The sequence below is a fragment of the Rattus norvegicus genome, chromosome 1 (assembly GCF_036323735.1).
Source record: "Rattus norvegicus strain BN/NHsdMcwi chromosome 1, GRCr8, whole genome shotgun sequence".
NCBI lineage: Eukaryota > Metazoa > Chordata > Mammalia > Rodentia > Muridae > Rattus > Rattus norvegicus.
The window spans coordinates 256757511-256773394 of NC_086019.1; the positions used below are offsets into that span (position 1 = coordinate 256757511).

Genomic DNA, 15884 nt, shown 5'->3' on the forward strand with positions numbered 1-15884 from the left:
TTTTGTTTCATTCCTAGGGATAGGGAATTGGATGGCCCTTTCTGTGATTTGTTTTCTCACACAAGACAGGTATTTAAAGCGAGTGCCTGGTTTCCCCTCTTCTTCCTTCTGCTCGTTTTTTATTCTTCCCATCCTTAGTGTTTCTCCAGCAGAAACAGAGTTTTCAGATAGAATCCTTTGTTGTTTTAAGCCGCGCCTGCGCAGAGCAGGCGCTACGTCACTCCACCGCTGTGTCCCGGTTTCTACTTAGGTTGCATTAGGGGGAGTTCTCTCTGGGATGGTGTTGGGGACCCGTTCTGCTCAGGAAAATGATGGAGGCGTGTTAATGCAGGATTTGCTTTTGAGGCCGTAGCTTCAGGGCCCCAGAGCTGACAAAACCCATTTGAGTCTCTAGCTCGTTTGCAACGATTATAGAAATTGTTGCGTAGGCAAAGCCTGCCAAACGGCGAGCAGACATTAAAATATTTATCCACCACCTGTGAACAAGACTTCCCAAAGGTTCTCAGAAAAAAAAAAAAAATCATGCTCACTGTTATTCATTGGAAGCCATTGGTTTCCTCGGCCGTTTAACATTCATTATATTTGAGCGCGTTAGTGCTTTCACTGGGGATAAAGAAAAATTTCCGCAAGACGAAAAGGACCGTGGTTGGTATCTTCTTAGGAGGTTGCGGGACCGCCCGTGTGCATTTGCAGACACAGACATCAGATTAACAGGCACTAACCAGCTCCCTCACTCCCCGCCTTTCAGATACTGAATGAGAGAGCTGCGAAGGAGGTGGAGCAGTTTCAGCTGCGGAACATGAAACTCCAGCAAGAGAATGAGCAGCACACGTTGACTTGTGAGCAGCTGTCCCAGGAAAACCAGCAGAAGGCCCTGGAACTCAAAGTAAACACCGCGTGCATGTCCCTAGCGCTTCTGTTCCCAGTACCTGTGAATGGAGGTTTCCTTTGCTATTGGTGTCTTTCCATTAGACTGAGAGCCTTGGTACAGAGAGGCAGGTGCAGGCCCACAGCGATCGCTTCAGGCCCGCAAACTGGGAGTCTGATGACTTCCTCCCTTACTTACAGAATTGATCATACGCGCATGTAAATGCGTTCTCAAGCAAGCGCAGATGCTCATCTCTGTAATTAGCCCTGCAAGTAACCAGTTGCCCAGAGCTAGAATCCATCCACTACGTGCACAATGGAGAGCTCCGCTTAGAGCTCACGGTTTGTAAGGAGAGGGTAGTGTGGGAGAGCTGGAGCATAGGGCTGGCACTGTTGGCTATTCCAGCACTGAAGAATCCTATTTCGTTTCTCTTTTTAAAAACTACTCTCTAATGCGTATTTCAAGAGGTTTCCCTGCTCTCCCCTCTCTCAATAAAGCGTGCTCTCAACTTTGTACGCTCATTTGACGCTGAGGTCTGTATCACGTGCCTTTGCGATTAATAGACAGCACTGCATTTTTCACTTCGGTCCTGAAAGGAAAAGTCAATATTCCCTATTTTTATTATATCTGGATACTGGACATAAAATAAATGGCCTACCAAGAATAGTGTATAGATTCTGAGTAGTGAACCAGACCGTTTTTTATATTATAGTCTCTTTGGAGAATCTGAAGAGGACACACACACACACACACACACACACACACACACACACACACACACACACGGATCTCGTTTTCAAAGCATACCCCAGAGTAGAGATTTTTTTTCCAGGATTTTTCTGAAATGTAACCGTGGAGCTTGGATTAATGGCTATATAATTAGAACACACACCATTGAAAAGGCCTTAAGATCAGCCAACTGGAGCCTTCTAGGGTTTAAGGCTAAGAATACTTAGAAGGGTCTATAGTGAGTTGACCTGAAGCTCTTTTTTTTTTTTTTTTTTTTTTTATGATGCTGTAGTAAGTTGGAGCAGACATGAGATGGCCACTTAAGTCAGAGCATTATGTTAGCTCCTGAGGATTATAGCAAGAAAAAAAAGTATCTCACTAATCCTGTCCTTTGATAACATGAGTGAGACATCTGGAAAGATGGACGACTTTTGTTACATCCAGAAAGTAATGGAATTGTTTCTAGCAATAACCCAGAGGTAACATGCATAGCTAAATTTCTCTCTTCCTTCTCAAGAGTTAGGGTGATTGCAGAAGAAACTTGAACTGCCTTTATCATCATTTTCCTAGTTATTTAAAATGGAAAAAAAACTTATAATTTGTATTCTGCCTGCACCACATGCCTGTCTGGTACCCACAGAAGCCAAAGAGGATGTTGAATCCCTGGGACTGGACTTTCCATGTGGGAATCAAACCTGGGTCCTCTGGAAGAGCAGCAAGTGCTCTTAACCACTGAGCCATCTCTCCAGTCCTTGATGGCAACATTTCTTTAAACAGTGAATTTAATTTCAAATAAATATGCCCCCAAGGCTGGAGAGTTCTTTGCCTACAATTCTTTCCTGACATCTCCTGCCAATGTGCTAATTTGCTTATCCATTCCACTTGGCCACTGCTCTGTCTGCACACCCGTACACTAGCCCCGTCTGAGGAAGGATGAGTCTCTGGTGTGTGAAACTGGTTACTATAACCCTGTGGGTCCAAAAGAACGTTTAAATATAGCAATTTAATAACCTTCTCAGAGAGATCACTCTGTAAGTTTGTGAAAACTGCCAATCAAATACAGCATTTGTATGCAGGACCCTTACACTCGAATGCACATAACTAGGTATTGTTGCTTGATTTTATAAATAGGTGGCAACTTAAAGCATCAAGCTTTTCTTTTATCAGCCTTTTCATTATTTTTATTTTATGCACCACATACTTTAGTCACAGAACAGAGGCCTTCAATTTTTCTAGAAATCGGACAATGTGTATACTTTGATCCAGTTCCATGGAACAATTGCACAGATATACAAAGAGTCTCTTTTTTTTTCTGATCCAATTGATAAGATAGAATAGCCCACCTAGATGAGATACAGTTGGCTCATCTAGATACACAAAATCTTGTACACATCCATCCCTTAAGAACGTTGATAACAACCTGTAAACGTGCAGGGAGAAATCTTAACACCCGCCTGCCTCTGTGTTCTCTCGGCTGGTATGGGCGAAATTCCCCACATGACTCTGATAAACCCTATATATAAGTATTCTAAAAGCAAATAAATCAGCCCACTTTTCACAGCAGAGGACCTAGAGTCTGTGAGCAGAGAGAGATGGCTACTCTCTGAACCTGGCAACAATCTCTCTACCCATCGAGTTCCCAAGGCAGGTTGTCACCATGCCAGACATACACATCCCAATTCCATGGTGGCCCAGTGTGTCCAGCCACCACACTCTCTTGAACTCAATTAAATCTCCACATGAAAGAACACACAACACAATAGCCTCTGATCCAATTGATAAGATATAATTGCCCACCTAGATAAGATAGAGTTGACTCATCTTAGATACACAAAGCCCTGTACACATCCATCCTTTAAGAATATTCATAACAACCTGTAAACGTGCAGAGAGGAATCTTAACATCCACCTCCATGTCTCTCAGCTGCTCCCGTCTCTCCAAAGAGTCTCTTCTTATTGACTCCGAATTCAGTCCCCCACTGGCTCTCCATTTGTTCAGCCTCATTCTCTCTCCTAATGCAGGCCAAGGAGGATGAAATCCACCAGATGCGCCTCGACCTTGGGAAGCTTAACAAGATCAGAGAACAGATCCACAAGAAACTGCGCCTGATCGATGACCAAAAGATCGAAGTGGAACAGCAGAAGGAGACCCTGAAGAACCAGATCCTGGGGTTAGAGAGAGGTAACCCACTGTGTTCTTGCACAAACTCTAGATCTCTAGATATGACTACTAGGTATACTTGTCAAGTAAGCTTTAGGAAATCCAGCTGCCTTTTCCTTCCAAGACAGCGGGAGGTGATCTTTCATTGAGTTGTAGCTGCGGGTGAGCTCAGCAGCTTCTCCGTGCATCTAGTCAATAAACGGGCACAGACCATGAGCTAGCACTGGGTATGTGGAAGACCTTGCTTTTCAGGATGCTCACGGGATAATGAGGATTTACATTAGAAATGAAGAACAATGGCACTTTCAGAGTGTGTCATCGGCCAAATGAGACCAAAACAGTCCCATGTTTTAATTTCTGTATATTTTCCTTACCATAACTGTAAACTTTGAGATCATTCTATTGTTCTCTCTCTCTCTCTCTCTCTCTCTCTCTCTCTCTCTCTCTCTCTCCCTCCCTCCCTCCTTCTCTCTCTCTCTCTCTCTCTCCCTCTGTCTCTCCCTTTCCCCGCTTTTCCCTTTCTACGTATATTCATTAAATTAATGTTTATAAGTGTTTTACTTGAATGTCTGTGCTCCATGTGGATATCTGGTACCCTCAAAGGCCAGAAGAGAATATTGGATCCCTTGGGCTGGAGTTATCAATGGTTGTGAGCTGCCACATGGGTGCTGGGACTTGAACCTGGGTCTTCTGAAAGAGAAGCAAATACTTTTAACCAAACAGCCATCTCTTCAGTCCCCCCGTAGATATTTTTCATACATTGATCATTGGATCGAATTTTTTCCCCATTTGTGGAAAGCCAGCATGTTTCTTTCTTTGGTTATTTCATATGTACTATTGACAATATCTTTTCTTAGGGGCTTTTCTTTGCCATAATAGCTTGCTATGTTGAATTTCTGGGCTGAAGGAACTTTCCAACTTGCAGCCTCCCAAATAGCTACCGGTATGCACCTGAGGGACCTGTCTCTTTTGATGTGCCTAACTGAAGAGCAGTGCTAGCTATATTGGTGAAGAGCATGGGCCCTTTCTAATGCTAGGATTTTCTACAATAATATCTGAGAAATGATCTCCAGAATTAATAAGAGATGTCAATGAGGTAGGAGGCTGTAAAATATGTGTAGCTACCAGTAGCATTTTATACCAAAAAAAAAATTAGCTAGAGTCCTGTTCCACAGTAGTAACTAAAGTAATAAAACAAACAAAGTTACTAACATGCCTATAAGACCTACAGATAAAAAGCTACAGAATTCCAGCGAGGGGCATAAAGGAAGACTTGGCAAGTGGAGGGATGTAACAAGTTCTAGGCAGTTACATTTTATAATTCTACCCACAGATAAAAGGGAAAAGATCTAAACAGCTCAAAGACCTTTGGCAGCCAGCTGGAGCAGGCTTTCACTCTCACCCTTGCTCACCCTTGGTCCTGTGGCTGGCTTAATCTCTTTCAGTTTCCTTTCCCATCTCTTTAGTGGGACTAGAAGATCCGCATCCTTGAGTTAGAGTGAAGGTCACCTGTCACTCAACTCAGAGCCGTTGCCTAGCCACAACTGAACACATGAAGTGATTTTATTTTTTTAAAATCACTTTGGCTTAGTTATGTTCTCCCTTGGAGCCACTCTGCATTCATTATTATTTTCCCACCTGGCAATTTAGAGGTGGAGTCTTCAAAGAAGCAAGCGGAGCTTGATAAGAAGGCAATGGAGGAGCTTCTGAGAGAGAGGGACATACTGAACAAGGTGAGCTTGTCACAGCCACACGCTGGTAAATAATGCCTTCCTCTCACCCTGTGGTATCCGCTCAGAACAAGTTGTCGTTGGGGGAAAAGAAATCTCCCGAGCAAAGAGCAGTGGAATAGAATAAATAATGCTGCTCCATTTTCCTCTGGGCAGATGCTTGCAACCCATCATTGTTGGCCCGTACCGGAAGCTACATTATCACCTCCCAGCACAAAAGGACTCTGGAGAATTTGCATATATGCCAGCAGGAATTTCAGAGTGTTTTTGGATTCCATTCTCGTTGCTGCTGTGTTTCTTGGCATCCTAAATAGTTCATAGAATTTCTTAATTTAATATCTATAATCTACATTCTGACTAATCCCCAAATTGCAGGTGTGAGTGCTAATTGAAAAATGCCTTTGAGGTGTTAGGTAAGAAAATGACTGGTTGGTGAGCTAAGTCTAGCCTTTCTTCTATCTGTCTTTTCAGAATTCTACAAACTTACACCTAGGAAAATGTTCCGCTGGACTTTGTCCCCCACTTTCCCCTTTCTTGTGGGCCAAGGGATCGAACCCAGTGTCTCATATGCTATGTAGGGTTTGGTTCTGGTTTCTCAGCCTTGTCTCTTCTGGTCTCTCGAGTTCGTGGCAGTCAAAGTTGAGGGAGGCACTGGGGAAGGTTTTACAGACTTTGAGCTTCCCCACAGATTTTCTCTGTTACCTTCCTCCCTTTTCTCTGAGCGTTCCTTCTCGTGGCAGACTCAGGAGGGTTTTATCTTGGAAGGGAGAAGTCCCAGGATGGAGGGGCCAGCCTACTTCCAGGTAACAGGATGGATTTAGCTCACGGACACACTTCCCTGTGTGCTCGGAAACGAACCAGTTTTAACAGAACACGAGACTAGAGAATCTTCAGGAATGGGCAGACTACATACTTCTATGGAAAAACACTCAGTAAAAAAATTATTGAAGTCTCTTCCCAACAGGTCTATAAACTATCCTTTATTCTGCAAACTTAAGTCTAGGAAAGCATTCTGTTGGATTTAGTCACACCCCCCCCCCCCCCAGCCTTTCTTGTGGTGCTGGAAGTGGAACTTAGGGCCTAACACAAGCTGTGCAAATGCTCTACCACTAAGCCACGTCTCCAGCTCTGGATTTAGTTTTTAAATTTATCTTTATTCCTCGCATTGTATACATCTCTGTAAATAGTCAGTGGGTTTCCTGCTACAGCAGGACGTGCAGCAGGAGGGTTATTTCACATTTCTCCATTTGGTTCGCTTCATAGGCTCCTCCTTCAGGGCAGACTTTGCTGTTCTGTATTTTCCCAGGCCATTGCCTGCATGGGACCCAGTAGGTATGCAATCAATGTTATTGATTAATAGATTCTTTCCTCACTGATTTGAAATGCCAACCTTCATGGAAAGAGTGACATTGTTTTGACGGCCAGCACGGTGCATCTATCCATTCAGTACCGCGTGGAGTGACATTTATAACGTAAATGCTTCACCCGAGTACCTGAAAATCAAACTGACCTTGTGCAGTTTCCCCATCATTGCCCAACTAATGTTTCATGAGCATTTTACATGCTCTAGTCCAGTGGCTATTCAGACAGAATTTCACCTTGGGTTCCTTTAGGGATTAGAGAAGAAACTGTCAGGCACATCATGGAAGCCCTGGATCCAGCCCCCGGAAAGTTCCAGGGAGCTGGCTTGGCATTCTCAGGTTGGAGCCTTCTCTTCCCACAAGCGCTCACCCTGATGCTTGCATTCATTTCTCTTCGAGGAAAGACCCTGTTTGCTGGTCTGTATGGCAGGAAAGTGGCTGTTGCTATCCACTCCCAGGTGTCCACCATCTACTGAGGCCCAAAATTATGCAGGTCCAGTGCTGGGCATGGGGCTTAGTGGCAAAGAGGCTGAGTGTTGTGCATGAAGCCCTGGATTGGATTTACAGCACCACATACACACAAGCTCACACACATACTCTCACCCAGATGAAGCCCTTGAGGGGCTCACAGATCCATTCATTTGTGGCTGGTGAGGTAAGCCCTCTTGAGAAGCGTGGTGGTCAGGATGCATGGTCATTTGCTCCTTCTTTCTTAGGAAGATGAGCAGCCAGCCTAAAGTTTTCCTGGAGTCACCAGTACTCCAGTGCAGCTTAAAAATGGTAGGGGTGGGGAGATGCTCATCAGGTAAGGGAGCTTGCTGCCAGGTTTGATGGCCTGAGTTCAATCCCCGGAACTCTCATGGTGAAATGAGAAAACTGACTCCTCCTTGTTGTCCCCTGACTTCTATGTGTGTGTCAGACAAAAATAAATCAATGTAAAAAAATTGTAGATACCTGCTTTCCAAATCCAAAGTCCCCAAATCCACATTCTTCCAAACAAAAGCATGGTCAGGCCTATCACAGTGATACCTCAGTCCCTGGTACTAACTTCTGTCTCAGTTAGGGTTTCACTTCTGAGAACAGATACCAGGACCAAGGCAACTCTTCTAAAGGACAACATTTCATTGGGGCTGGCTTACAGGTTCAGAGGTTCAGTCCATTATCATCAAGGTGGGAACATGGCAGCATCCAGGCAGGTGCCGTCTTCATCTGAAGGCTGCTGGCAGAATACTGACTTCCAGGCAGCTAGGACAAGAGTCTTTTTTTTTCCCTTAGGAAAACACTTTGCAGTCCGGGTCCTTTCTTTCCTTTGTGTCCATTAGGCCATGAGTCCGTATGGACTGGGCTCCAGCAGCTCAGGCTCCTTCCCGTTAGTCCTCACAAAGTGCGCTTCTCTGGGTGGCGCAGGCTGGCGCTTCAGCTGAACCCAGGCACCCTTCTCTTTGGCTTCCTCTTTCTTCTGATCGCTCTCCTTCACCAGCTTCAGGAAGCCATCTCTGCTCTTCAGGTGCTTGATGTGCTCAATCTGCACATTGATCCTCTTGGCCAGAATCTTGCCTTTAACTTGCTTGTTTACAATGATGCCCACGGCATGCTGGGTGACATTGTAGACTCTTCCGGTTTTGCCGTGGTAACACTTCTGGGGCATTCCTTTCTGAACAGTGCCCATTCCCTTGATGTCTACAATATCATCCTACTTATAGATTCGCATGTATGTGGCCAAAGGAACGACTCCATGTTTCCTAAAAGATCTAGAGAACATATATTGAGTACCTCTCCTCTTTCCTTTTGTGTTCGTCATTTTGGCGAGTTACAGGAAGATGGCTGCCCCGGCGGACTAGGACAAGTGTCTTAAAGCCCACACAGTGACACACCTACTCCAACAAGGCCATACCCTCTAATAGTGCCACTCCCTGGATCCAGCATATACAAACCATTACATTCTACTCCCTGGCCCCAATAAGCTTGTCCGAACTCATAAGTCTATGGGGGCCATATCTAGCCATAGCATAATAAGAAATACATTTAGTTCAACTTCAAAAGTCCTCGTAGTCTATAGCAGTCTCGATAATATTAAAAGTCCAAAGTTCAAAGTCTCTTCTGAGATTCATCCAATCACTTAACTGTAATCCCCAAAGCAAGACAGGAACCCAGCTGGGCAAGCTCCAAACTCTGCATCTCCATGGCTGATGTCAAGGTGTAATCAGGTCTCCAACTACTTTTTCATCTGTGTTGACTGTAAAACCTTTTATCCTCCTGGGCTGGTCCACTCCCTGTTCACTCCCTGTCAGCAGCCCTCCTCAGCAGGTAGCCCACAGCTCTTGAACATCTTGAACATCTTGCAGTTTTAAAGGCATTTAAGTGTTACAGCTCCTTGTTTCAATGTCTGGGATCCACACATGATCTTCTGGGCTCTTCCAGAGGGCTGGCCATCACTTCTCCAGCTCTGCCCTCTGTAGCGCTCTAAGTCAGGTTGATCCACTCCACTGCTGCTGCTGTCCTTGGTGATCATCCCATGGTACTGGCATCTCCAATACTCTGGGGTCTTTAACTGCATCTAGGCTTCACCAGTAGCCTCTCATAGGCTCCCTTCATGGTGCCAAGCCTCAACTCCTCTGCATGACCCCTTCAGTCCTGGGCCACCTACTGCAACTCAGGCTGCACCTTCACCAATGGCCTTCCATGGCCTCTCTCAGTGTCAATCCTCAGCTGGTCTTCACGACGCCTCATGCCTTCAAAACCAGTACCACCTGGGTGACTCTTACACATTACCAAGTACAGCTGTAGCACGAGGTACAATCTTGGCTATCTCTGGAACACATAGCTTCTTTGTGCTCTCAGAAAACACTTCCCAGAAGATTTTTTTTTACCTCAGTGATGCTGGTCTCTTCTTAATCACTGCTAATTTCTTAGCTTGAGCTGACCAGCATCGATCATCCCAGTGGTTCCTTCTATTTTTTCACTCCAGAGCCAGAGCCACATGGATGAAGCCGCTGAGTTCTGCTGCTTGCAGGAGCTGGAACATGGCCCCCTTGTTCTATTACATGGTCACTAGTTTTCTGTTTCCCAATTCCTTCACTGCCTAAGCTTGGCTGTCCTGGACCTTGCTCAGAGATTGACCTTGAGCTCAGAGAACTCAGGCATCTGCATGCCTTTCTCCCAAGCACTGGGATTAAAAGTGTGGTCCACCGAGTCTGGACTTTACCTTTTCTTCAACTAGAACTTGATGAGTTTTAGTCTGGCCTTGAACTCAGAGACCTGCTTATCTTTGCCTCCTGGGATTAAAGGCTGGTACCACCATGCCTGGGCCTAAACTTAGCTGGGTGGAATCTTGCCCCAAGGTCACTACTCCTTTAATTCAATTTAATATCCTTGAACATAGGATTCAGCTCTGTTTCACTTCCTGGAGCCCCTTTAATATCATATATTTTATATTTTTCCTTTTTAGCTTGCTATGCTTGTTCAAGATGCTCTTTGTGAGATTTAACCAGAGAAAGTCTCTGCTGGGCTTTTTTTCTGAGATTTCTTTTGTCAAAGTAATTAATATAAATCTCTTTACCTTAGCCTCAGCTAGATTTTTCATACAAGGGCAAAAAGCAGCCACATTTTTTTCACCAAAATCCCACAAAAACGGTCTCTAGGCCACATACTGAGATTCTCCACTGAAACCACTTGGGCCAGGCCCACACAGTTCATATCACTCTCAATGAACAAAGTGTTTTGTATTTCTACTAGGATAGCCCATTAAGCATTAAAGCATTCCACTGCTTTTCAAATCCAAAGTCCCCAAATCCACATTCTTCCAAACAAAAGCATGGTCAGGCCTATCACAGCAGTACCCCAGTTTCTGGTACCAACTTCTGTGTTAAGGTTTACTGCTGTGAACAGACACCATGACCAAGACAAGTCTTATAAAGGACAACATTTAACTGGGGCTGGCTTCCAGGTTCAGAGGTTCAGTCCATTATTACCAAAGTGGGGACATGGCAGCATCCAGGCAGGCATGGTGCAGGAGGAGCTGAGAGTTCTGCATCTTCATCTCAAAGCTGCTAGCAGAAGACTGACTTCCTGGCAGCTAGGGTGAGGGTATTAAAGCCGGAGCCCACAGTGACACACCTACTCCAACAGGCCCACAACGTCTAATAGTGCTGTTCCCTGTGCATATACAAACCATCACACCGGGTTTAGGTGATTAGGTCTGGTGGTTCAGTCTTCACAGCATAAAGAAAAGAGCTGGAGTGGAAGTGGGTTTCAATCTCGGCCCCACTACATCCCTGCGGTGTGAGTTCACTTTATTCCTTGGGCTTCTGTCTCCTACTGCTAAAAAGGGAATAGCACAGAGTAGATTTGGGATGCGGTGGTTTATTAGTGCATTAAAATGTGCCTTGTGCAAAATTCACAAAATGAGCTCTTCATACTCACAGAGCCAATGGATAGATAGAGTGGAAGTTTTGATTCACACCAAATTCAAGGCGTCTTGTTATTTCAGAGATGGGGACCGGGATAGTCTGAACCCCAGGTTCTAGAACACGCGAGTAAGGCACCCGATTTGTCACTTGTTCTTTAGAATATGCTTAAGGCAGTCAGTGCGACCCAGAAGCAGGTGGACCTGGTGAAGCTTCACGAGCAAGCCAAGAGGAACCTGGAGGAGGAGATCCAGAACTACAAGGATGAGGCCCAGAAGCAGAGGAAGATCATCTTTCAGCTGGAAAAGGAGCGGGATCGGTACATCAATGAGGCCAGCGACCTCACCCAGAGGGTAAGCCATGCCAGCGGTGCCCGCTGTTCTGCATGTCTGGTCACCGCAGACTCTGGAGGGATGGTTTGTTCAAATGTTTGCCTGTGGTTTGCATTCAGATTTAGATCTTGCTCCAGAGCGGATCCTGGGCCAAACTGTAGAATGGAGTTCCATGCTCCCGTTCTCTCTCGTCTGTCTTTGTCCTTTGTCCCCTCGCCTTGTGGCTTCTTCCTCTTTCCTGCCGCTCTGCTGTGCAGCGGCACCCCCACCCCCACCCCCGAGTTTGGCGACATCATGTTTCTGGCATTGTCTTAGTGGGTGTTTCCTTGCTGTGAAGAGACACCAAGACCACAGCAGCTCTTACAGAGGAAAACATTGAATTGGTGCTAACTTACAGTTTCAGAGGTTCGGTCATTTATCGTCATGTCGGGGGAAACGTGGTGGCACACCAGCAGATGATCTAGATGATGCTAGAGAAGGAGCCTAGAGTTGTACATCTTGATCTGCAGGCAGCAAAAGGAGACTGTGTACCACACTGGAGGTGGTTTGAGCACAATGAGACCTCTGTGCCCAACCCCTCCAGTGACATGCTTCCTCTAACAAAGCCACACCTTCTAATAGTGCCACTTTCTATGCCAAGCATCCAAACACATGAGTCTATAAGGGTCTTACTTAATAAAACCATCACAGGCATCAATATTTTCCAACTGTCTAGTCTCACCCTGTGTCTGTCCACGATGCACCTTATCTCATTAGAACATGGAAGCTAAGCATGTTCTAATTTTAGAGGGAAAAAGAACCTCTAACTCCACTGATGGGGGAAACCCACGCTTTGGGTAGCTGGCTTCTAGGTGTCTCCTTGTAAACCAACTAGAGGGAGAAGGACATATCAACAAGGAGGATCAGAGATTTGGGCTTTGTTTTCTTAGCACATAGCTGGCATCAGATAAGGCCAGTTAAACAGCGCCCATCTGCAGTGTACTCTCGGACAAATGGCCTAGATCCTTAAATTATTTACCCTCACGAAACCTCCTCGCCCAAGAATTTTTTTTCTTGAACCCAGCTACATAGAAATATAAATAAGTATGTAAACCAAATATTGACTGATAGTAAATCGTAAGTGTATTTCAAAGCAGTTCATTGATATACAGGGATTGTTACCATTTCTTAAAGGTGGAAGCCAATTTGCATGCTAATGAGACAGATGTACTTGTTTAGTTTAACATACAGAATGAAATCTTGGTTGAGTATTTAACACCGCAGAACATAAAGCATCCCTAATGTTTTTCAGAGTTGATTGCTACTTTGATTTTCATAATTGTCAAAGCTGGGAATGCCACTTCCCATAAATATGTCATGCAAAGCGGCAGAAATATGTGTAAGGTCATTTCAGAAATTGTTTGGAAACTCTGTCCTAATCCTAAGTCAAAATTCGTGTAATGATTATTTTTAATGAAACTCAGATCAGCAACTCAAACAGTAATTTTAGAAACCAAACATTCTAACAATACATCTCACACATATATCGATGCTTACACGTTGAGGGGCATAGAAAAATATCAGAAGTCTTTGTTTTCCGTAATTAAGAGCATTCCTCTTCTGTAAGAATAGAAAAGTTTGTGTACACAACAAAAGCTGCTGGAAGCCAGTTCCAACAGTGTCAGGCACCAAGATGGGACACAGTGTCAGAGGAAGGCCGAAGGCTGGTGACCTCTGTCTGGCCTTTAAGTCTCTTACTATTCTGGGGGCCAGAAACTGATGGCTTCTGGAAATTTAACTCTTACTGTTCTGGGACCAAAAGCTGAGGACTTTTTGGCAGTTTCACAGAGAAAGGAGAAGAAAGAAAGAAAGAAAGAAAGAAAGAAAGAAAGAAAGAAAGAAAGGAAGAAAGAGAGAGGCACACACACAGGCAGAGATACATAGACACACACACGTACACACATACACATACGCACACTTTGGATGGACTCAACCCATCATCATAATTTTACAAGAACACATGCATACTTATATATACATACACATATACCTACACACACACACACACATACACACACACATGCGCACACATATGCACACATGCACACACATTTGGTGGATGGAGCAGAACCCCAGTAGCCATGCTTTATTCCTTCTTAAACCTTCTTAGACAAAAATTCTTTATAAAATTACCTCATAGATAAAATAGGGAGTTACAGAAGGATGTCAATAGTAAGTTCAAAGCAGTGTTTCATTCTATAAGCTCATTAAAAGTTCAAAGCAACAGTTTGATAAGGCCTTGCCTTATCATAGAGCACACCTGTGGCTTCATCCTTGGACCTGACCTAGAATGAATGTTTCTCCTTGACCCCAAATTTGTCCCAAGCCTATGTCTCATAGCTCATTTTATTCCGTACTATGCAGCCTTTTCTCACCATTCTATTCTTGGTTCTAACTTTATTCCATCGTTCTGGTAAAAGGACTAAAACCATCTCCTTAAACTTTATTCCTAAAATTATTTGAATTCTATAAAGTCATGAAAGCAACTGAAAAGCATTAATTCATAAAAGTTGATCTTCATGTGGATCTGCAGAATATTTGCCCAGTAGGGTGGGCTGATGTTGAGGAATCATTAGACTATGTAGTGGTGGCATAAAAGGCATATGAGCAGTGAGAAGCAACCCTGGGACGAAGCCTCTGGGGCTCTTCCTCTCCGTAGTGGCCCCGTTGCAGCCATGGTGGGACATCTCGAGGAACCTCGCTTGCTATAGCCTTTCCTTAGTAGTTTCTGTCAAAAAGCACTGTAATTTGTGACATATAACAGTTTCAGGTCTGAGCTAAGAAGCTCCAATCACTGTTTGCTGGTGCTGAGCACTGACACGCATTGTATATAGTGCACATGTTCAGAACCAAGGCTGTAGGGAAGCTACAAGATGTGCCACAGGCGAACGCCACCAGAAGCACCAGGGGTTCGTCGTTTTGATTTCTAATTAACTTTGTAAAGATTTATTTTATGTGTGTGTTTTGTCTGTATGGATGTGTGTGTACCATGCATGTGCCTGATGCCTGAGGAGGCCAGAAATAGGCACTGGGTCAGCTCGAACTGGAGTTACGGCTGGTTGTGAGCCACCATGAGCATGCTGGGAACTGAACCTGTGGGTCTTCTGCGAGAGCCCAGATGTTGAAACAATTAACTCTCTAATAATTTTGGTTATTGTGCTTTCAGAAACCTTTTATTGTACTGTTGATTTTCTCCTCCTGTGTCATCCCCCTGCTTCTGACTTCCATATGGGTTTGACCCACAGTTTTGCAAGACCCTCTGGAACAAAGGCCCAGGGATGGGACAGGAGCTCAGAAAGCCGCTATGATACTAACGGGAGAGTTTGGGGGAAAGCCTCATTTAATCTTTTTTCTCCCTCCTTCTAGCAAAATGTTAGCCCATTTTCCCTCTTGACAGTCAAATCCACTGGGAATTCTACAGTGTTGACCAAAGCACTTGAATATTTAAGTTTTGTCTTGTTTGTTGTTTGACTGAGCTCTTAGAGACAATAGAGGGACAGCAGCTGACACCTGAATTGTATACACAGAGGGGGAAGCAAGCACTGGAGATAGAAAATCAGCCTTTCCCCATTGGAGAACAAACGAAGACTTACAGAGGCAAGTCGAGGAGTACCAGTGTAGTGTTACAGCCAGCTCCGAAAGGTCCCCAAAGGACTCTCACACTCCTAAGCTGGGGTCTTCGGAGTAGAGCATGTATCTTTCTGACTAATGGTTGATCCGTTTGCCTACCCTGCACAGGCACATTGCCTGTTCAGAGGTGGGAACTGCACCGTGTAGGCTCCGGGTTAGCGTTTGTTTCCTTCTGCCTGCGCGGTGGCAAATAAGCCCTGTGTGTCCGCTTCACGGCAACAGAGATCTGTTCTGACGTGAACTCTCCACGAGGGTCAGCCTCAGCCGTGCATCGCAGGAGGACCCTGTAGGCATTCTCTGGGCCCCCGACCCAGTAGACCCCTAGGATTCTCTTAGCTTCAGCTGCCAAGGGTGGTGGTGGGGTCTGCCCATTCAAACTGCATTCCCCACACCCGACGCCACGAACAGGAGTCTCGATGCACCTAAGGGAAACCCCGTGGGATGAAGCGGTGCGCAGACTTGGATATGAAATCAAGGATTACGATTCTTTCTTCGTGGAAAACTCTCTCTAGTCCAGGCTGTCGCCACCACACCTGATCAGAGCTAACTCTTAAGAATTCCTCCATGCAAGTTTTAAATGGGTACATGGTGAGGTTTTTTTTTTTTTTCTTGGCTCCCCTGAGAATGA

The 15884-nt window shown here is 44.9% G+C and overlaps 2 protein-coding genes across 2 annotated transcripts in view; one reads left to right on the forward strand and one right to left on the reverse strand.

Annotated features, from left to right (window-relative positions):
- Cfap58 (cilia and flagella associated protein 58) overlaps positions 1–15884 on the forward strand; it is a 108663-nt gene that overhangs the window by 13540 nt on the left and 79239 nt on the right. The window contains exons 6-9 of the mRNA NM_001420090.1: positions 749–886; positions 3620–3779; positions 5409–5491; positions 11417–11608. Of these exons, the coding sequence (NP_001407019.1) occupies positions 749–886; positions 3620–3779; positions 5409–5491; positions 11417–11608 (573 nt within the window). The remainder of the gene's footprint in view (positions 1–748; positions 887–3619; positions 3780–5408; positions 5492–11416; positions 11609–15884) is intronic.
- Rpl21l7 (ribosomal protein L21 like 7) lies at positions 5681–8998 on the reverse strand. The gene has a single exon (XM_063280480.1). The coding sequence runs from the start codon at positions 8516–8518 to the stop codon at positions 8168–8170; it is 351 nt and encodes a 116-aa protein (XP_063136550.1). The 5' UTR covers positions 8519–8998; the 3' UTR covers positions 5681–8167.

What these genes read in the sequence shown, in the direction of transcription:
- Rpl21l7 (XM_063280480.1), bottom strand. Translation starts at nt 8,518, where the DNA reads ATGGGCACTGTTCAGAAAGGAATGCCCCAGAAGTGTTACCACGGCAAA.